This window comes from Podarcis erhardii (genome assembly GCF_964252035.2).
Source record: "Podarcis erhardii genome assembly, chromosome: 3".
NCBI lineage: Eukaryota > Metazoa > Chordata > Lepidosauria > Squamata > Lacertidae > Podarcis > Podarcis erhardii.
The window spans coordinates 84440909-84462887 of NC_138507.1; the positions used below are offsets into that span (position 1 = coordinate 84440909).

Genomic DNA, 21979 nt, shown 5'->3' on the forward strand with positions numbered 1-21979 from the left:
AAACAAACTAGGGAGTGTTCCACCAAAAGGGAGCAGAAACGTTTAAGGCAGCAGGAGGAACAGGTCCCTGTTGCCTTGGGAACCAGACTGGTATCTGTCGTGACTACGAAGTGGCATTACCCCCAGTCTGAAGCCCAACCCTGGGTCGAAATGTTATTCTGCTTACTGATCCCACCTGTGACCTCTGTTTGTTGGTATTCTGCGCAAGGGACTGCGTGCATACAGTTCGATGCAAATAGACTCTGAATGTGCAGTTTGTACCTTCCATTTCTGTAGGGCACAGATTGTGTGTTGTGATCCTATAAATGCTGGATCTGTATGTACGCAGGTTCTCTGCAGAAGTTAGGAAGGCGGAAGTCAGAGGCGGGAGTTGGAGGCAGGCCAACAGAGCACCCCAAGCACCCCTCTCCAGATGAGCATCTCTACCTACACAAACATAAGGGGGCATCGAGATGAGAGCAACAGTGTGCATAGACACCACCTGCATTTTGACGTGCACCAAGCACATGCACCCAAGTATAGACAGTGTCTATACAGACTATCTTGTCCTCCAGCAAATGGGTCTTTGAATGAGTTTTCCAACCCTTTTCCAAATGTGTGTACAGTGGTACCTCAGGTTACATACGCTTCAGGTTACACACTCCGCTAACCAGAAATAGTGCTTCAGGTTAAGAACTTTGCTTCAGGATAATAACAGAAATCAGGCTCTGGCGGCGCAGCAGCAGCAGGAGGCCCATTAGCTAAAGTGGTGCTTCAGGTTAAGAACAGTTTCAGGCTAAGAACGGACCTCCGGAACGAATTAAGTACTTAACCCGAGGTACCACTGTACTGCCTTCATTGTTGTCACTATGTAGCCAAATATGAATTGTTTTATGAGATCACCCACCGCCTTTACTTCCACTTAGGGAAGGAGAATAACAGAACCTTTGCATGCCAAAGATCTCAGGCTCCATCCTCACCAACTTCAGGAAGGGCTGAAAAAGATCCCCAATTTGAAACCCTGAAGAGCTGTTGCCAGTCAGTGCAGACACTACCAGGCTTGATGGACCAATGTTTTGGGATACATCCTTGGAAGTATACTTTTTTGCCTTAAGGCATCAGTATGGTTCAACATGTGCTACTGAAAAGTGCTATCATGGTTGCTTCTGGTTCACTCCCAAGTTTGATCTCTCACAGACATCAGGCCTTGGAATCAGGATTGCTAGGCCTCATATTTCCAGCTTCGTACACAGCCATTTCTTTTCCGGCAAGTGAAGAGTCTCAGGCCAACAATCTGAGACTGAGAAGGGGCAGTTGGCTTGCTGCTTGCTTTTGACCCTTCCTGACACCAGAGCTGAGAAAATGAGGGAGTACGATGTGTGAAATCAGGGTCTGAATAAACCTTCAGGGAGGAGGGGAAGAGAAGGGTTTTGTTTCAGAGGTTCCATACATTTGCAGCCAGATCAAGACCGGACATAGTACAGGGCACAGTGGGCAAGACAATGATCTAGAATGGTCAATGTAGGCAGCAAAGTGGCTCATGGCACCACAAGGTCCTTAGGAAAACAGACTGAAAGGCCTCTAGGCAGAATGGGGATCCCATATCACCTGTGCTAGAGGGTGGTGGGGCATACACAGAGCAGTTCCTGGGCCCCCTTGAGTAAACAGACAGGCCATAGGATACCTCCAATGACTCTGACCAAGAGTTACCAGATGCTTAAGGGCTTAGCCAAATACTACAACCTGTCCTGGCATGCTTAGCCTCATTCTAGCAACTCCCTTGGAGCGCTTGTGGGATGACATCCACCTATCTTGCTTGCTGTTTCCAGCCCTGGCTTTATCGTGACCCAGCACTTCCTTGGCTGCCCTTAAGACGTTGCTGCCACCAAGCCCGTGGCTTTAAGCTGCATGCATTCAAGGACTCCGCTTTCAAGCAAAGGCTCTGCTGCCTCGTGGACATCCTCTTCCCTGGCAATGCACGGCCTTGAGTTCGATCAGAGCCCGCGGTGCTTTGGAGGCGGACGGCCAGAGCATCCCCCTGGACGCTGCTCGGAGAATTCCTTGACTCATCTGGTGGGTGTACAGAGGTCAGCCAGGCTCCGACTCAGGGGGGTCCTTACAGCTCAGTCGTTTTCCTGGGTTCTATCAAGACCGTACTCAACATGCCCACTTGGCACTCTTGGTCCTGGAGTTTCCTTGCAGACTGCGAGGGGCTTTGGCACCTCCGGCGCCCCCTCTGCCAGTTCTTCAGCAGCACCAACACAGTTACCAAGACTAGGAGGGCCGTGAGCAGCCCAAACACCAGCACTAAAATCAGCTGCGACTGACTCAGCCCCGAGTCCTGCTGAGTCACCACCTCTTTCACGGAGATCAAGAGCCCTCCCCCGTTTGATTTCTCACTATAGGTAGTGACCCGCTTCCCAGTCACCACAACCCGGACGGGCTCAGACTGGGTTGTCCAAGGGTTGCTGCTGGTCGTGCTTCTCACGACGTCGTTGCCGTGCCCCTTGGGATCAGCGTGAAACGCGGTGACCCACGTCGGCTCGGGAGCAAGGAGCTCACAGGTCTTGCCGACAAAGCCCTCGGGACACAGGCAATCGAAATCGTTGACGCGGTCGTAGCACTTTGCCCCGTTTCTGCACGGCTGGCTGGCGCAGTCGTCAACATTGATGCTGCAGAAACGCCCTTCAAAGCCAGTAGGGCATTGGCAGGAGAAGCGGTTGATGCCGTCAAGGCAGGTGGCACCGTTGGCACAGGGACGCATCAGGCAATCGTCGACGTCAATCTCGCAGTGGGTGCCAATGAATCCTGCCAGGCACTTGCAGGTGTAGTTGTTAGCAAAGCCATTCTGGTCCAGGCACTCTCCGCCATTCTTGCAAGGGGACCTGAAAGGAGAGAATGGGGACCAATCACAACATCCATATGGGCCGTCCTACATTTTATTCATCTGTTTAAATACCCCTTAACCATTAGCATTTCTAATAGCAGTCATTATTATTATTTTATTATTTGTACCCCACCCATCTGACTGGGTTGCCCCAGCCACTCTGAGTGGCTTCTAAGTGCACGTAAAAGGTGCATGCAAAAATAAGCCACACAGGAAAAAATAACAACAAAAGTCGTCATAAAACTGAACGCTGCCTTGAAATCCTTGTTCGTGAAATGGTGCGTTTTAAAGCCTTTTACGGCTGATCCTATACGCGTTCACTCAGAAGTAAGCCCTACTGAGCTTAATGGGACTTATTCCTAGGCAAAGGACTGGAGCCTTTAAAAGGTTTTGCTCCTTGCGCCTGCCTTTCCTCCCATCTATTTCTGCTAGGATCTCTCACCCTGCCTTATCACATGGCCCCGTCTTCAGCTCACAGTTCTTTCCATGGAATCCTTCAAGGCACAGGCAGGAATATTCCCCATCTCGGTCGTAGACGCACTGGGCTCCATTCTGGCACGGGGTCTGGTGCTCACAGACATGCACGTCTGAAAGAGATGGGGGGGGGGAGAGGAGGACGAGGAGAAAATGCAGGTCAAAAGTACTCAGGGCTGGTTTTTCATGCCAGACACCCACACCCACACATAAAAGTTCTCTCTTTTTTAAAATTTACTGTGATAATGGAGGCTGTACAAAGAAAAGGTGGCCAGCTAGCACAGCATCCTCCTTCGCAGTGTCCAACCAGATGTCCCCTGCTCTTCAGAGGCACAAGGCCACTGATTCTGAAGGTGGAAGTGGGCTCCTGTATCGGAGCAGAAGCTGCCGCCTTACTTCCTCCTAGCCCAGCACTGTGTACAGTTGTACCTTGGATCCCAAATGCCTTGGTACTCAGACACCTTGGCTCCCAAACGCCGCAAACCCGGAAGTGAGTGTTCTGGTTTGTGAACATTCTTTGGAACCCAAACGTCCAATGGGGCTTCCGATTGGCTGCAGGAGCTTCCTGCAGCCAATCAAAAGCCGTGCTTTGGTTTCCAAACGAAAGGACTTCCAGAACGGATTCCGTTCGACTTCCAAGGTATTCTGACTAGCAGTGGTTCTCCAAGGCCTTAGGACAACTTCATGTAGCTGGGAAGTATTGGAGTCAATAGCAAAAGTGGTTGTTTTCTCCAGGGAGGCCTCAAAGCAGAAAATGGGAAGACGGCCGAATTACTGCTGCTAATAAGTCTGTGCGGTTCTTCTGTTAAGGCTGAATTGCTGTTGTTCGGAAATGGCTTCATTAATCAGTAGTGAACGTGTTGTGCCTGGAGAGGACCCGAGTTTCAGCCTTTCAAGGCAGCAGCAGCAGAAGCTATTGTCTGAAACTCTGGAGAGCAGGTACCAGCCCATGTGTTCTGGCTTGGTATAAGGCAGCTTCCCAATAAGCTTCTACTGCAGTGCCCTCCTTTCCCTGTCGTCCCCACTCTCCTCAATAAGTCCCCACCCTGTTCCAAGTGGAGCGACGCACCTTTCTTGCACAGCTTGCCAGCCCAGCCACTTTGGCAGATGCATTGCCAGGGTTGGTGGCACGTTCCATGCTTGCAGCCTGGCATCCTCACACACTGTTCACAGTATTCCCCTTCCCAGCCTTTGTCACACCTGCAGAAGGAAAACCAGAAAGTCAGAGCAGGAGAACACCACCGCAGGCACCAAGCAAAGGCACTAACAAAGCCATGTGCAGTAAACATCGCAAGGCATTAGACTGGTGTTTCATAGTCATGGGACTCAGCTGCATTAGTCAAAAAACAACGTTTTGAATGCGTTATAACATGCAACACCAGATGGTGCCAGAGAGCAAAAGAAAAATTCTATGTGATTTTTATACAGTGGGGTTTTTTGTGTGTGGTTGTAATAATGATTTAATTTCTGACTTATTTATAGCAGTTCCCCCCGTGTGTAGATCCACCAATGGTCTCTGGTCCTGGTGATGGGTGGAGTCAGGATCCAGGATCCTTTTCAGTCTCAATAGTATGATAGGAACAAGTACCTCACACAAGAATGTGAGGAGAATTCTTGAAGGAAGCAGCAGCAGGGGGATGGAGCCAAGGGTGAGGCAAAATGGAGGCACTTTGGGCAGGAGGCAAGAGGAGGGGTGGGGCTTATGAGTACCACAAGTTTTGGTGAAGAGCGTCAACCAGCCAAGATTGCCGCCTGTCTAATGATTGCCTGGGGACAGTGAGAAAATTATCTCTATTTTAAGAAATGTGTGGGTGGACACAGCAGAGGAATCTCCAGCCTTGTTATTTGCCTTGGGGTTTTGCCATAGGTCAGGAGGGACAATCTGGGCTGTACACCTGATGTGCAAGATCGGCAGGAAACTCTGCTTTTACCACTGTTTCTTTTCCATCCCAGTAATACCTGACTTGTTTTTAGAGAGAATAGGAATGTGCTGGTGCTAAAACTTAAGGCTGCGGTCCAGGAGAGTAGGGAACGTGGTGCCCTTAAGATGTTGCTGGACTACAACTCCCATCATCCCTGTCCACTGGCCATGTTGGCTTGAACTGATGGGAGTTGGAGTCCAGCAACTTTTGAAGGCATCAAATTGTCCACCCCTGCTATACACCCTTACTCAGGAGTGCATCGCCCTGAACTAAGGGGACCTGTTTTTGAGAAAACCTGCCTAAGATTTGGCTGCTGGCAATGGCATATTGCAGGCTACTTTTTCTTTGTGAAATTAAGCAAATGCACACATATCAAGCACCTTTCCCCCCATATTTTAAAGTATATTGAGAAAATATTGGAAGATAAAACTAAAATGGAAAGATGTACCAAGACATGACTCACGGCAAGCCTTGTTCACCACACTTATGACTATAATAATTTATTATTTATACCCCACCCATTTGGCTGGGTTTCCCCAGTGCTGAAGCTTACCAAAGATCAAGCAGTGATACACGGGATTCATGCTACACTCATGCCTCTCTGTTCCTTGCAACTAATTAGATGCAAGTCCTGTGTTTACTCTGTAATCAGTGAGTCAGTGCCAAAAAGACTGAGCCCAGGTTTTGTGGGCGTAGTTTCTTTTTCGCGCCATACCTGTGGGTGGGGATTTTGCTCCTCTGCGCCTCCCCTACAGAGTTCTTCTCTTTCAATGGCAGATAAATGCACGGCTGCACATTCCTGCCACTCTGAGGGAGTGGTGCAGAGGCACAAGCTCAGGCTCCCCATTTGCATAGCTGCAAAAAAGGAATCACTGAAACGAGACGCATACCCTTCACAAACCACAAACCAAGTGGGGGAAATACAGCATTAAAAAATGGCATCTGCTTTGTATTAAAAAAAATCCACCTTGGGTGTGCCGAAGGGATAAAAATCAGAAAACATAAAGTCAAGGGTGAGGCCCCCACAAAAAAAAAAAAAAAACCAACTTGGTCTACACAGGACAACTCTGTTGACCAATGGAAAGATCAACGTCTGCCCCCATCCTTCAGTTGCAGTGAAGAAAGATGCCCTTCTTAAGAAGAGGTAGATCTTGAACTACACAATCACAGGCTTTTTCTATCAGTCCTGGGTCTCTGATGCCTTCAGGGTGGGGCAGGGGCGGGATGACTTCAGTCTTTTTTGGTCTACCTTAAAAAAAAATGTACCGTATATAATATAGAAACCCCTTAATCGGCCAATGTCTTGGAACTTTGAAGTGTCAGGCATAGCTCTAATGGCTTTAGCCCAAACGTAGCAGAGTTTTCCTGCACAGCGAAGAAGCTAGTTGAGGTGGAAATGACTAGTCAGCTAGACTCAGAATAACTATTTACAGGATTTATTAAAAGGAAAAAGAAACCAGCAGAGTTTCTGCATACAAAACAAAGTAAAATAAATCCTTTCTTTCTCTCTCTCTCTCAACCTTACACAGCACTCCTACTCCTAACACACCACACCCCAAACGTACTAGCATTCCTAGATAACAGAGTTGAGTGCTGGTCGTTAACCAATCGGAGTGAGTAGTTTCTAGGTCAAGCAGACCTTGGCTTTCTGCCAAGAGTAAATTGACACTGCCTTGAGTTAATTGTGTGAAGCCAGAATCTGCAAGTTTTCATGAGAATCAATTAACAGAAACTGAACACCCCCTCACAGATTCTGCTGGACAATTAACATCAAATAACACCTATGTAGGAGATTGTTTTTCCAGCAAACCTAAACCCTTGCACATTTGCTTGTTCTTTATCTTTGCCAATGGTTTAGTTAATACATCTGCTACATTTTCTTCACTTGGTACATAAGTACATGTGATTATATTGTCCTGTACACAGCAACGTACATTTTGGTATTTTACAGAGATATGTTTGGAACGTGATTTGAAACCCTCTGTTTTACTTAAGGTTATACAAGCCTGATTATCAATGTAAACTTGTATTGGTTCTCCACAATTTACATTTAAATCTGCTAACAAATGCTTGAAATAAATCACCTCGTTGCACAATTCACTCAATGCGGCGTACTCGGATTCTGTTGATGACACACTTACAATGTCTTGCTTGCGTGACCGCCAGCTGATTAAAGCTCCACCGACCATTATGACTAGTCCTGTGACAGATTTTCTATCTGGCAAATTTCCCCAGTCACTGTCACAGAAGCAACTCAACATTTCATCCTCTGAAGAATTTAATTGTAACATATAGCCAATTGTCTGTTTGAGGTATCTCAGAACTTGTTTTACCCCTTTCCAGGCATTTAGTGTGGGTTTTGAGACCAATCTACTCAATATGCCTACTGCATAGCTAATATCAGGTCTGGACCACTGTGCTAGATACAATAAACTTCCAATTGCAGAATGATATATATCAGGATGTTCAAATTCAGGACTCTCATCTATATGAAGTGTTTTTATGAAACCTGGATCCATAGGCACCACTGCCCCTTTGCAATCCTGCATCCTGTATGTAGTCAGTAGTAGTTTAACTTTGTTCTGCTGACTAATTAGGCAGCTGCCATCTTGGGCCCAGCACACTTTCAACCCTAGATATGTCCTAACCGGGCCTAAGTCCTTCATTTTGAACTTGCTGGACAATTGCTTGGCAAACCTTTTAGTTTGTTTATCTGTTTTACAAGCATACAATACATCATCTACATAAATCAGACAAAACTCTTGATCACTGCCTGTACCACGTACATAAACACAATTGTCAGCTGTACTCTGCTTGAAACCAAATGACACTAAGGCCTCATGGAAACATTTGTTCCAAGATCTTGCCGCCTGTTTGAGACCATATAAAGCTTTGTTTAATTTCAACACTCTATTGGAACCTGTCTCATAACCAGGCGGTTCGGCTAGATACAGGTCTTCTGATATTGATGCATGTAAATATGCAGTCTGGATATCAAAATGGTTTAACAGGAGTTTTCTCTTTGCTCCAAGCGTTAGAATCAACCTTACACTGTCCCCCTTAGCAGTAGGGGAAAAAGTCTCATCATAATCTTTTCCAGGCCTCTGAGAGTATCCTTGAGCTACTAAACGAGCTTTGTATTTGTACTTTCCTGTCACCAGAGGTTTAAGTTTGTACACCCACCTGCAGCCTACAATCTTTGCCCCCTCAGGCGCTGCTACTGGTGTAAAGACCTTGTGCTCATTCAGAGAGGACATCTCTTCTTCCATTGCCTGTTTCCAGAGCTCTGCCTCCTCTTTTGGTAACTTTAACACCTCTTGAAAACTCTTGGGCTCTGCAATTACACTAAACACGTTTGCAGTATCTGGAGAAAAACGCACCGGAGGCACTCCTTTGTTTTGTCTTTTAGATCTTCTGGGAGAAAATTTTTCTTCTGACCCACTTTCCTCCTCAGAACTACGACCTCTCTTTTGTTGCGTAGCAACTGGTCTCTGGCTAATTCCACTTTCTTGAGAGCTCTTATCTGAACTTTCCTCCCCCTCAGACTCTGATTCTCTATGTTTACCTTCAGAGTCATGAAGCTCCTGGGAAGGTTCAAACCAAACCTCAGTATTGGCATGTAGTCTCTCCCAGCCACTATGTTCACAAAAACTGGCATTCCTGGAGATCACAATGCCATTTGTCCCTTCAGCAAAGCGGAAACCTTTTCCCAGCTCCTGGTAACCCACAAACACTAACTGTTTGGTCTTAGGATCTCCCTTCTTTCTCATTTGTTTTGGAATTAGTACCCAGGCTTTTGATCCAAACACATGTAAATGGTCAATTTTGGGTTTTTTCTGAAACAATTTAAAGTACGGAGTTGTACCTATTGTTTGATGAAAAAGCCTATTTTGGAGATAACACGCGGTGAGCATGCTCTCCCCCCAATAAGACATGGGCAAATCAGCATCATCAAGCATGGCAAACATCATATTTTGTAAAGATCTGTGTTTTCGCTCTGCAACGCCATTCTCCTCTGGGGAAAAAGCATTCGTTTTTCTATGCCCAACGCCACGCTTTTGTAACCAATCTCTAAAAGCATTTGACATAAATTCGCCACCTCTGTCCGTCTGAATCCTTCTGAGTTTAATGGACAGAAATCTTTCCACAGATGCCACCCAGCCTTTAAACTTAGTGAACACGTCACCCTTATTCTTCATGGGGAAAACCCAAGAGTAACGTGTGGCGTCATCCACAATTGTTAATGAAAAACGCGATCCACCCCTGCTTACAGCAAATGGACCAATTACGTCCATGTGAACCAGCTGTAGCGGTGACTCACTAACTCTGTCACTTCTGGGGTAAGAGACTCTGTGGGTTTTAACCTTTTTACAGACATTACAATCAAGGTACTTATTACAACTCTTTAAATTACCCCCATCAGCCAATTCAGACATTTTTAGTACACTTTTCCAGCAAGCATGCCCCATTTTCCTATGCAATAAGTGCACACAGTTGTCATGTATAGCTTTGTTATTCACTGCAGGCTGAGATTTACTGACTACTGCTGCAACTTGAGATCCTGCTTTAAGCCAAAACAAGCCTCCCTCTGACTTAGCAGTGCCTAAAATCTCACCAGCCTTCTTAATAATGCAACTGTCTCCTTCAAAATACACTTTAAACCCAGCTTTTAGCAAACAATCTACAGACATCAGATTGCTCCTTAATGAAGGCACACAAAGTACATTTTGTAGGCATTCACGAAAACAAGGAACAAAAACTGCACCCCCCGAAATCACTTCGGAAGTACTTCCATCTGCTAGGGCTACCTGGCTGCGCTGTGCTGAGTTCTTGGAAACAAACAATTCATCTGAATTTACGATGTGCCGAGACGCTCCCGAATCAACCACCCAGACAGTTTGTTTCTCATCAGCAATCTTGACCTCGGCGGTCACCAGCTGAGCCGACTGTTTTCGTTTGAAGAATTTCTTTTTACGCTGCTGCTGCTGCTGCTGATCTCGTCTCTGCTCTTGCACCGGCCACTGAGACTTGACCAACTCTGGACATTGTCGTTTTAGATGCGCTGAAGACCCACATCGGAAACAACGCCTAACAGCAAACGCTGTCTCCTCACCGGTACGCTGCTCTTGCTTCACCTCTGGCACGGCATGAGAACTCCCTCCAAACCGCCCGCCTGTAGAAGCCTCTGCAGCAAACGACCTTTCTTGCCTCTTCTGCCATTCTTCAATCAAACGCCCAGTAACGTAACTGACTGATAAATCATGCTCCTGTATGCCTTCTAGAGACAAAACTAAATTATCCCAGCTTTCCGGGAGAGAACTCAAAATAATAGCCACCTTCTCCTGCTGGTCTAACGCACAGTCTCTTTCCTGTAGAGCAGCAAACTTTAACTGTAAATTGTGTAGGTGTTCCTGCATTGTAACCCCAGGCTGTAACATTGCCTTGTACAATGCCCTGCGAATGAACAGCTTGGAAACCGCTGTCTCACGCACATGGAGTTCTTTAAGTGCTAGCCACACACCTCTAGCTGTCTTGATTCCCCTCACATACGGCAACTGGGAATCTTCTAGCCCCAAAACAATTGTGGCCCTTGCTCTTTGGTCTTTATCGAGGTCTTCATCATCAGGCTTCGCAGGAAACTTACTCACCACTTGCCAGAGACGATCCCTCTGCAGCACTGCCTGCATGCGTTCCGACCACAGCAAGTAATTGGAGTCATTCAGACGCTCAAAAGCCATCTGAACTGGTTGAGAGGCCATCTTGAGAGCGATGTCCCTGGAACCCGGAACCAGCTACTCACGACCACCGAGAGAGAAAACAGGAACCACAGCAACCCAGCACTCACACGCTGCAACTGTTGTCCTTGTGTCCACTGCGTCACCAGCAAACAACAGTCAGGAACCAGCCAGTGTCCATCTGCTGCACCAACAGGAACAAAAACTTCCGGAACTACTGGAACCAACACCGTTGATGCTGACACCACCACAACTCAGGCTGGCAGCACAATACCCATAACCTCTTGGAACTTTGAAGTGTCAGGCATAGCTCTAATGGCTTTAGCCCAAACGTAGCAGAGTTTTCCTGCACAGCGAAGAAGCTAGTTGAGGTGGAAATGACTAGTCAGCTAGACTCAGAATAACTATTTACAGGATTTATTAAAAGGAAAAAGAAACCAGCAGAGTTTCTGCATACAAAACAAAGTAAAATAAATCCTTTCTTTCTCTCTCTCTCTCAACCTTACACAGCACTCCTACTCCTAACACACCACACCCCAAACGTACTAGCATTCCTAGATAACAGAGTTGAGTGCTGGTCGTTAACCAATCGGAGTGAGTAGTTTCTAGGTCAAGCAGACCTTGGCTTTCTGCCAAGAGTAAATTGACACTGCCTTGAGTTAATTGTGTGAAGCCAGAATCTGCAAGTTTTCATGAGAATCAATTAACAGAAACTGAACACAATGTGTGTTAAATTGCATAGCACAAGTGCGTGCCTAGTATCTATTAACAGCCACGATACAACTGGTCTGTGATGCTGAGTATGTGCTCTTGTCAAAGGACATAAGAAATAGACTTTGCTGGGGCCACCTATGGCGCCATTCTTTGGTTGCAATCCCAAAAGCCAGCGGATGCGGGATAAAATTGGCTGGTAGGCCACAAAAGGGGCACTTTGCACAAATGTCATCTCCTGAGCATGCGAGGGAACTTGCTCACACTGCTAACCCTTCTCCTTCCAGACCTCTGACAGGTACCTTGCCTCAGGGAACCATGTTCAAACACCCAACCTCCTCTCCAACAATTGAGGGAGAGAGCGTTCTGAACAGGTGAGAGAAAGAGGGACACGTCTTATAAGGCAGAAATGAGAAACCTGTGGCCTTCCAGATGTTGTTGGACTGCAACTTACATCCTCTCTGACAACTGGCTACTGGCTGGGGCTGATGGGAGTTGGTATCCAACAGCATCTGGAAAGATCTGGGAGGTTGCCCAGCCCTGAAGAGCACCTGTGCTTGATGGGAGCAGACAGTTGTCAGAATGTCAGGTGTCTTTCTGCATCCATTGCAGCTGCTTTGTAGGAACATAGCTCATATGCAAGGAGAAGAACAAACAGCCACCGCAAACACAGAGTTCTGCTACAACTCCCAAAGGTGAATGGCTTGGGGGGGGGGAGAGAGAGAGACCGAGGCATGAGCCCTGGCAGAGCCCTCAGATGGCACCACTCCCTATCTTCTCTCTCTCTCTCCCTCCCTCACCAACACCATGCATTTGCTGTGGTTTTCCTTTCCTACCTGGGCTGAGCATTTCATTAGCTAGAAGAGGCTGTTGCACCAACACAGCGGTGGCAAATTGACAACCCCAGCATAATGTGCATATAGGGTTGCTCTGTAAATGACTGCTTTTTTTTTTGCTTTGAAAATTGTTGTATTAGTGACAGTGTGCCAGGGCAAGACACATGCAGCGTGGATGTGTTTCCTACTGCCAAAAGGAGGCTGGCTCCAAGCACGCAACCCAGGGATGGCAACAGTACTGTATTACAACTGTAAAACTCTCAGAATAATGTCTGAAACTTATTGCGGTGTTGTAGCAAGTTATCTTAACCATGTTTCTTTGATACTGTTAAGCTGTTTTGTAGGAAATGAGCCCATTTGAAATCCTAGGATTTAGGAGGATCTGAAATAGAATCTATGCAAAAGCCTCTCCCGTCTTCAGCTGAAAACACTGGTTTCCAGACAAGGCCTTTATTTAGGCAATTCAAAATAAATGTAATAAAAGACAAAAACAGCCTAGCAGCTCAGGTATTTCCTAGCTGCAATTTCTAGAGATCAACGTACGTTATCCGAAAGCTTGTGCAATGTTGGCTGGTAACACAGAACAGTCATATAAAATTATAAAACGTTTGAAATCCTATTATCCACCTATTCTGGGGAGTGTCATAGGTGGGATGTTTTATTGTACTGTAAAATGCCATAAAAAACAATACAAAGTCTCAGTAGTGTAAGCAGGTGCTGAACGGGCAATGCCCTTTGACACTGCTCTTCAGCAGCTGTTTGAGGCTGCAGTATCCTATAGCAGGTTGGCTGATTTCCCTGCCCAGATGTAAATAGATTTACTTAAATAATCTGTTCTCCAGAGACCAAAAGAACAACCCATCAGGGTTGAATATGTGGAGCTGGCAAAGCTGACGGGGAAGATTCGAAATCGCCATGATGATTTGTTTCAAAAGGACTGGGGCAAATTTATACTCTATATGAAAGAAAATTGTAAACAGTTGAATTACATTTGTAGGTTTAAGTTGAAATGTTTGGTAATGGGAAATTAAGGAGCTGATTTACTTATAAGAAGGTGATTCTTAAAAGATTGATTTAAGGTAAAAATGTGAATTTAGGAATGTGGAAAAATCAGTAATGAGATATGGAAGTCTGTTAGAGGGAAGGAAGGAGGTCAATGCTTTATTTAAGCAATGTTTTAAGTCATGAATTATTTATTTATTTATTTATTTATTTATTTATTTTTCTCTAATTCTTTGACACTGAAATGTAATAAAATATGGAAAACTTAATAAAAATTATATTAAAAAAAAAGAACAACCCATCAGATTAAGAAGGATGTTCACCGTTCAAGGGAGTTTTTTGGTAAAACAAGTCAAGATCTACCCTAAAAATGGCTACCAAAACACAGGACTGTAAATATTCCATTATTCTGGGTGGGTCAGAATTTGGATCCCTGAAAAATATCACTGTTAATTAAATTTCAAAGTAAATTTCTAGCCCTCAAGTTTATAGAGAAAATCAATATGCAGTTATCTGCAAAATTATCTGCTGCAATCTCTTTCAACCTGGACCTGTGCTTCCTCCTTGGCTCTTAGACATGACCCACACACTTCAGTGATACACAGTGGGTTCAAATCCCTCACACAAGGCACTCTCTTCCATTCACTGTAAAATGCTGTGAAATAGACAAAGGTGGGGAAATAAACTCACTTTTCCCAGACTGAAAGCGTGCAAATGAAACAACATTATGCAAACCGAGCCCATGATTCAGACTTGTAAATAGCAACTTGCTTGGTTGTCTATGGTGAGTAAGAATTAGCTATGATTAACTAAACTGGAAAGGCTAGCAACAACAACAACAAAAATTTCTTTCACAAATGAACAGCATGGGTATATTTGGGCAACCATCCTAGTTTTTTGGAGGGGAGCGGACACGGAGCAATGGTTCCAAACTACAAGAAAGAAGATTCCACCTAAACATTAGGAAGAACTTCCTGACAGTAAGAGCTGTTCGACAGTGGAATTTGCTGCCAAGGAGTGTGGTGGAGTCTCCTTCTTTGGAGGTCTTTAAGCAGAGGCTTGACAACCATATGTCAGGAGTGCTCTGATGGTGTTTCCTGCTTGGCAGGGGGTTGGACTCGATGGCCCTTGTGGTCTCTTCCAACTCTATGATTCTATGATTCTGTGATTCTTTAAATGAGAGCAAGTAACGTTGGTTGATTTGTTCATAAGGCTAACATAAAGTGTGTTCATTGCATCCATTCAAGTTGCTTCAAATGTGACATTTTTCATACATGGAATTAACCTCCCTATTAGGAAAGTGTGATATATATGGAGAAACAATCTCTTTTGTTCATGAAGCAGACAACAGTTGCACACAGTGGCCATCTCGTCTATGGATTGGTGGTGAGATAAACTTACATATCCCACTTAACACAGGAAAATGTACATATGTTTTGGCATGCATGGAGATTTTTTAATGTAGAAAAAAATGTTACCTATGAAGTGGACTTTTGGATGAAAAACCGGCAGGGCCAGACCTAACATTAAGTAATGAAGCAGCTGCCTCAGGCAGCAGAGGCAGGAAGGTGGGGAGGAGGGGCAGCATGGGGTTGGAGCAGGGCCGGCCCAAGACATTTTGACACCTGAGGCAAGCAACAAAATGGCACCCACCCATCCAGGCGTGAGTGAAGATCTATATCAAGAACAAGAGGGGAGTAAAAATTTACATCAGGAACAAGGGGGGAGTGAAGATCTACACTGGGAACAAGGGAGGGAATAAAATCAACCTTACCTTAATTGGAATAATGAGGGAAATGATGGTATTAATTTTTTAAAAATATAAGAAACTGCAAAAGGGATGGGGGAGGAAGTCAAAATATAAATGCTTATTGGGAGGAAATTGGATTTGTATCTCTGTAAACCTGAAAAATAAAATTTATTTAAAAATAAAATAAACCTTACCTGATGGTTCAAGTGGGAATCAAAGCCCAGGGTGGGGGGAGGGGGCAGCCTGCTTTGAAACACCAGGCGGGTGCAGAACCCAGATGACCCCAGAGGGCAGCCCCCACCATTTCCTCCTCAATGGTGATGGGAGACCAGCAGTACCTCATATTCACAAGAGGCCACTGTAGGGGTGGCATGGGGGTGCTGCTGAGGAGGCAGCAGGTTTGACCTCCAAGAAACATGCCACAGCTGTTGCAGAAGTGGCAGCATAAGTGGGCAACACATTCCTTAGAGGCTGGATCTGCTGTTCCTACGGATCCTGCTGCCTGAGGCTTCACAGGTGGGCCCTGGGTTGCAGAAAACATTTGTGTGTGCCACACAGCCTACTTTGCACCCTCTAGGCCAGCCTGCTGTCCTCAGGCACGGCTGTCACAACACCAGTGTTGAAATAAAAATCAATGGCTAGTTCAGTCAGCTTCTATACACTGAACGGGAGGGGACGCCATCTTGCCCTTTGCCACACCAGGCAGGGAAATGTATTGGGCCAACTCTGAGAGTAGGAGCTTACAGGACACTACTTCTTGGGGTGGTTTATGTCATGTTTGAGCAGCCCTCTCTTTTAACAGCACCCAAGTATGGCTTTACCTGCATTTGCCGTCCTCGTCACAGCTTCCATGAGCCAAGTTACAGTGGTCGCTGCAGTCATCACCTGCAAGGCAAAGCAGAGAGCAGGACTTATTGCACCAGGAACTCAGGGCTGCAAGCTATGGCTAACTTGTGTCAGCAGGAAAAGGCTGGTGAACCCATCACAAATTTGCCGGGTTGGGACAGAAGTGTGTAGAATCCATCTTCCTTTCTTGCATATACTTATCCTAGTTGCGTATGACTTCTCCCTGCCATCTGTAATATCACAAGACCAGTTTGTAGTGCAATAAATGGAAACGTTTCTACCCATTTATTGCATGTCATTCATGCTGTCTTCCTCTAAGCTTCAGAGTGTCGAAGCACAATTTTTTTCTTAGCTGTGGGAGGCTCCATATTTTGTAGCTGGGAATATATGCTGCCTGTTGTCCCCCTCCCCATTAAATATATATTTTATGGAAATTTTTAAATATGCAGTCGACAGGCTGAGATCAAGCTCAACATTGCAATGTACAGAACAGAGCTGCCCTTCCGGAGAAAATCGCAACACAGATATAGGTCAGTGAACCATCAGGCAAGAGGATGCAAACGATAATAATTAAGTGCAAAAAGGAAATGAAACAGAAGCAACAATAAACTTTCCAAATGAGCAACACGCTGTTCTTTCCCCCCAGTGGACCATAGCTCAGGTGTTAAGAGCACCTGCTTTCGATGCATCACAAGCTAAAAAGATCATGTAGGAGGAGATATGTGCCCAGAATTCTGTAGAGTCATTCCTGGTCCAGTAAAGAAATCAATACTGGGGAGATGGACCAGTGGCCTGACTCAGGGGAAGCTAGCCTCTTAGTTTCAAATGACATCTCTTTTTGGGGAGGAGGGGCTCATAATACAGTAGTTGTCCTGTGGCAGCTGTACTTAATTGCATCCACCTTGCAAATGCTGCAGCCATTGCTGTTATTTGCATGATTACTTTATTTATTTACTTATTGCATTTATTTACCGCCTTTTCCTCCAAGATGGTGTACATGGTTCTCCTTCTCCCTAGTTTATCCTCCCAACCTTTAGCTGAGTTTCCTGCATGGCAGGGGGTTGGACTTAAATGAGCCTTTGGTGGTGGTGGGGTATCTTCCAAACTTACAGTTCTACAACTCAGTGGGGCAGATTAGGCTGAGATATGGCAACAGGCCCAAGGTCACCCAGTGAACTTTACGGCTGAGTGGGGATTCAAACTCTGGTCTCCCAGGTCCTAGCGCAGCACTCTAACCACTACACCACACCGGCTCTCTCTTCATGCTCCTGAATACCAGTTTGCAGGCTTCTCACAGGCATCTGGTCGGCCACTGTGAGAACAGGATGCTGGACTGGATGGGCCGCCACCAGTACAGTGGTACCTCTGGATGCGAATGGGATCCGTTCCGGAGCCCCGTTCACATCCTGAAGCGAAGGCAAACCGTGTCTGCACGGGTTGCAATTCGCTGCTTCTGTGCATGAAATCATTTTGAGCGTCTGCGCATGCGCGAGCGGCAAAACCCGAAAGTAACGCATTCCGTTACTTTCGGGTCACCGCAGAGCGCAACCCAGAAACGCTCAACCTCAAGCAACTTCAACCCGAGGCAGTGGCGTAGCGTGGGGGGTGCAGGGGGTGCCAGCCGCATCGGGCGCAACATTTGGGGGGGGGGCGCTCGCAGCTCTCTGCCCCTACCTGGCTCACTCACTCTCTCTCACTGCAGTGCTGGCTGTGCGAATCCAATCCGAGCTGCCGGGTCGCCACCCACTGTGGAGGGGGAGGGTGCCAGGCGTGCGTTGCGGTGCGGAGCAGAGAGAGAGCGAGGGAGGGACTATCTGGGGGAGGGACAGTGCAGCGGCCGCCCAGCGCTGAGTGCGGGAGAGAACCACATCCGACCAGCCCATGCAGCAGCAAGAAGAAGCTGGCAGCGGCGGCAGGTTAGGGGTTAGGGGCGCAAATTACTTGCCTTGCCCCGGGTTAGGGGGTGCAAATTACTTGCCTTGCCCCGGTTTAGGGGGCGCAAATTACTTGCCGTGCCCCGGGTGCTGACAACCCACGCTACGCCGCTGACCCGAGGTATGACTGTACTGCTATTGCCACTTCCTAGAGAAGGTCCTTCCCCCACAAACACACTTAAGGAGAGGATCTGTGTCCCCCAGCACTGCAATATCTTAAATCTTGAAACTTAACAAAGCAATGATGAAATTGACGTGTCTCCACCCTACACACAGAAAGACACCTGCCCTGTATGCAGAGAAGGTCAGTGGCCCACCTAACCCAATCTCCTATTTTCACAGTGGCCAAGCAAAGGCCTGTGGGGACCCCACAAGCAGAACCTGTCCCCAAGAGTGCTCTCTCCTGCAGTTTCCAGCAACGGATATTCAGAAACGTTACTGCCTCCAATCACAGAGGCAGAGCATAGCCAAAGCAGCAAGTAGTCACCAATAGCCTTATCCTCCACAAATCTGTCTGATTCTCTTTTAAAGCCACCCAAGATGGTGGCCACCATTGCCTCTTGTGGGAACGAGTTCCATAGTTTAACTTCCTTTTACCTGTTCTGGTTTATGAGGGAGGGAGAAAAATGTTTCTCTAGCCACTTTCTCTATGCCATGCTTAATTTTTATAAACTTCTACATGTCTCCTCTCATTCACCTTTTCTCTAAACTAAAAAGGCCCAACTGCTACAACAACAACAACAATTTTATTATTTATACCCTGCACATCAGGCTGGGTTTCCCCAGCCACTCTGGGCAGCTCCCAGCAGAACACTAGAAACAGAATAAAACTTGGAACATTAAAAACTTCCCTAAACAGGACTGTCTTCAGATGTCTTCTAAAAGTCAGATAGTTGTTTATTTCATTGACATCTGGTGGGAGGGCATTCCACAGGGTTGGTGCCACTACTGAGAAGGCCATCTGCCTGGTTCCCTGTAACCTCACTTCTCGCAGTGAGGGAACCGCCAGAAGGCTCTCAGAGCTGGACCTCAATGTCTGGGTTGAACAATGCGGGTGGAGATGCTCCTTCAGGTATACTGGGCTGAGGCCATTTAGGGCTTTAAAAGTCAGCACCAACACGTTGAATTGTGCTTGGAAACACACTGGGAGCCAAGGAAGATCCTTTAGGACCGGTGTTGTATGGTCCTGGAGGTCACTCCCAGTTACCAGTCTAGCTGCCACATTCTGGATTAGCTGTAGTTTCCAAGGCACCTTCAAAGGTAGCCCCATGTAGAGCGCATTGCAGTAGTCCAATGGAAGATAACTAGAGCATGCACCACTCTGGCGAGACAGTCTGCGGGCAGGTAGGGTCTCAGCCTGCGTACCAGGTGGAGCTGATACACAGTTGCCCTGGACACAGAATTGACCAGTGCCTCCATGGACAGCTGTATCTGAAGAATACAGATACAGTGCCAGACCAGTGCCTCCATGGACAGGTGTATCTGAAGAAGTGTGCATGCACACGAAAGCTCATACCTAGAACTAACTCAGTTGGTCTTTAAGGTGCTACTGGAAGGAATTTTTTTATTTTGTTTTGTCCATGGACAGCTGTGAGTTCAAGCTTTCCTTGCAAGGAGTTGCTCCATCCCCTTGACAATTTTGCTTGCCCTTTTCTGATCCTTTTCCAACTCGACAATATCATTTTTTATGTTTGATATTGTACAACAACCAAAGCTGTACACAGTATTCCAACTACACAGCATAACAGCATTGTGGTATCAGCAGTTTTCTTCTCAATTCCGTTACTGATACCTAGCATGCAATCTGCCTTTCTCCCCACAGCTGCCGCAAAATACAACTGTTTGAGAAGAGTGGCAACTGAACTCTCAGGAGTAACTGAGTGAGTTAATTGTGTTTTGCCTGCATTTTTATCTTCATATTATGCCTACTTCTTTTTAAAGTCTGCTGGTGTTATGGTATTTTCTTATGTATATTTTCTGTTATTTTATCCATCCAGCTTGGATGGCTATTTAAAAATACATTAAGCAGTAAATAAATGTCGTTAAATTAAAATTAATTAACTAATTAATTTCTGTTCATTCTGTTGAAAGAAAGCTAATATGGAAGCACTCCAAGTTTTAATCCAGTTTAAGACGCTGCTCTGATTAAGCACCGACAGTATGAATGAAGCTAAGCATAACAAATACTTCTATTAACTTCTAGCAAACAAAACAGCACGGATCAAGAGGAACTTATGAGAAATTCCCTTTGGATAGTACCCATTGTACTGCTGTCAGCAAGACAATGTTGCACATCTCCACCATGGCAATGCTGTTTTAGAAACGTTTAATTCATTCCCCACCCCTTACATTTTTGTGAAACAATACCTATCTGCTCCTTCTTTGCCCTTTAAAGATAAAGTCCATTTCCCCCCATTGCAGCACAAATGCCATACCTTTTCTATAACCACCAAAGTACAGTTGCAAAATGAAGGCTGGCACCAACTGGTACCATCAGATCAAAGTGTGAAGCACAGGTTGAGGGCCACACTCAGCAGAATTTGCTGGAGAGCCCCCAAACTCATCTGGGCCAGCTTGCCACCTTTTAAAGTGAGCAAAGCAATACAAATTATCATCTAAAGCAGGAGTACCCAACTGGTGCCCTGCAGATGTTTTGGTCTATCCCATCATCCCTGACCACTGCCTGCACTGACTGGGGCCAATGGGAGGTGAATTCCAACATGGTAGGCCGCCGGTTCCTCACCCCTGCATAGAATCACAGAATCACAGAGTTGGAACCCCCTTGCAATGCAGGAATAGGACCTCCCTGAATTCAATGCAACCTTCTCTCTGGTAAATATGCTTAAGTTTGCAGCCTTATCCCTTAGCAACCAGGCTCCCTTAGTGGTGCCCTCCTTTCCCCAAACTTACATTTCTTGCTAAGAATGGCTTGTAGCGTCACAAGAGAGAATGACCCACGAAAAGTCTGTAATTGCTACAAGGAAGATTGCTGCCTACGTGGTAGCTGTTGCTGGTGGGAGATGTCAGGTCTAAGCTTGCAATGCATGGCACAAGACTGGCTAAAGCATTGATTTAAAGAAAGCCACAGCAAGGCGCAGGACACCTCCTGTTTTTCCAGCCTAAGGGGGAAAACATAATCTGAGGAAGGGAGACTAACACTGCTGTACTGAGACTCCTTGCTACCTTGAATGCACAGAGGGAGGAATAGATATATTCAAAGCAACTATAGCTGAGGAGCACTCTGGAAATTTGACTTGTAGGCCCCCAATATTTCCATTTCTCTGGCCCAGCACTTGAGATGAGCATCAGACCCTTTCCAAGGGATTGATTTCTCTTTATTTATTTAAATGTCTCCAAGGCTGTAACTGAGCTGTTTGTTCCCTGGTCCTGCCATCCCTCTCTCTCTCTCCCTCCCTCCCTAATCCCTCCCTTCTGGCACCTGAAGGCTCTGTTGCTTCTGCTTGCTAACTTTCACCTTCCTTTTTGTTCCTTCTGTCATGTGCCGTGCCGCAAGCGACCAGGACCCAACGATCTTGTTCGATCGTGTGCACTCGCGAGCCTTATCCACTTACATTGGTTTTATACTACATTTTAATAAAATTAGCTCAAAAACGGCATTTTGTGTGTTTTTTTACGGGGAAAAAGCTCAACAACTTTTCTGTCCGGATTTTCACTGTTTGAAATATGGCAACCCTATACATAGGCCCCTCTCAGAGAACTACCGTTCCCAGAACTCCCAATGGAAAAGGAATGAGTTTAACCCAGTACAAGTCTCTGGTGTAGATACACCCATATTCCCAGGGCTAAACTTAACAATATGTTACATACCTGATGAAATGTGTTATGTACGGTCTCCTTAAAAAATAAAAACAGCAGTTATGGAGGACCAGATTGGTCCATGCC

At 46.0% G+C, this 21979-nt stretch overlaps 1 protein-coding gene across 3 annotated transcripts in view; it reads right to left on the minus strand.

Annotated features, from left to right (window-relative positions):
• Nucleotides 1–21979, minus strand: part of DLK2 (delta like non-canonical Notch ligand 2) — a 30379-nt gene continuing 8400 nt past the window's right edge. For all 3 annotated transcript variants that reach the window (XM_081856081.1, XM_081856083.1, XM_081856082.1), the window contains exons 3-6: nucleotides 16118–16181; nucleotides 4410–4540; nucleotides 3309–3453; nucleotides 1–2864 (exon numbers count right to left, since the gene is read on the minus strand). In XM_081856081.1, coding sequence (XP_081712207.1) covers nucleotides 2096–2864; nucleotides 3309–3453; nucleotides 4410–4540; nucleotides 16118–16181 — 1109 coding nt within the window. In that variant the 3' untranslated portion in view covers nucleotides 1–2095. The remainder of the gene's footprint in view (nucleotides 2865–3308; nucleotides 3454–4409; nucleotides 4541–16117; nucleotides 16182–21979) is intronic.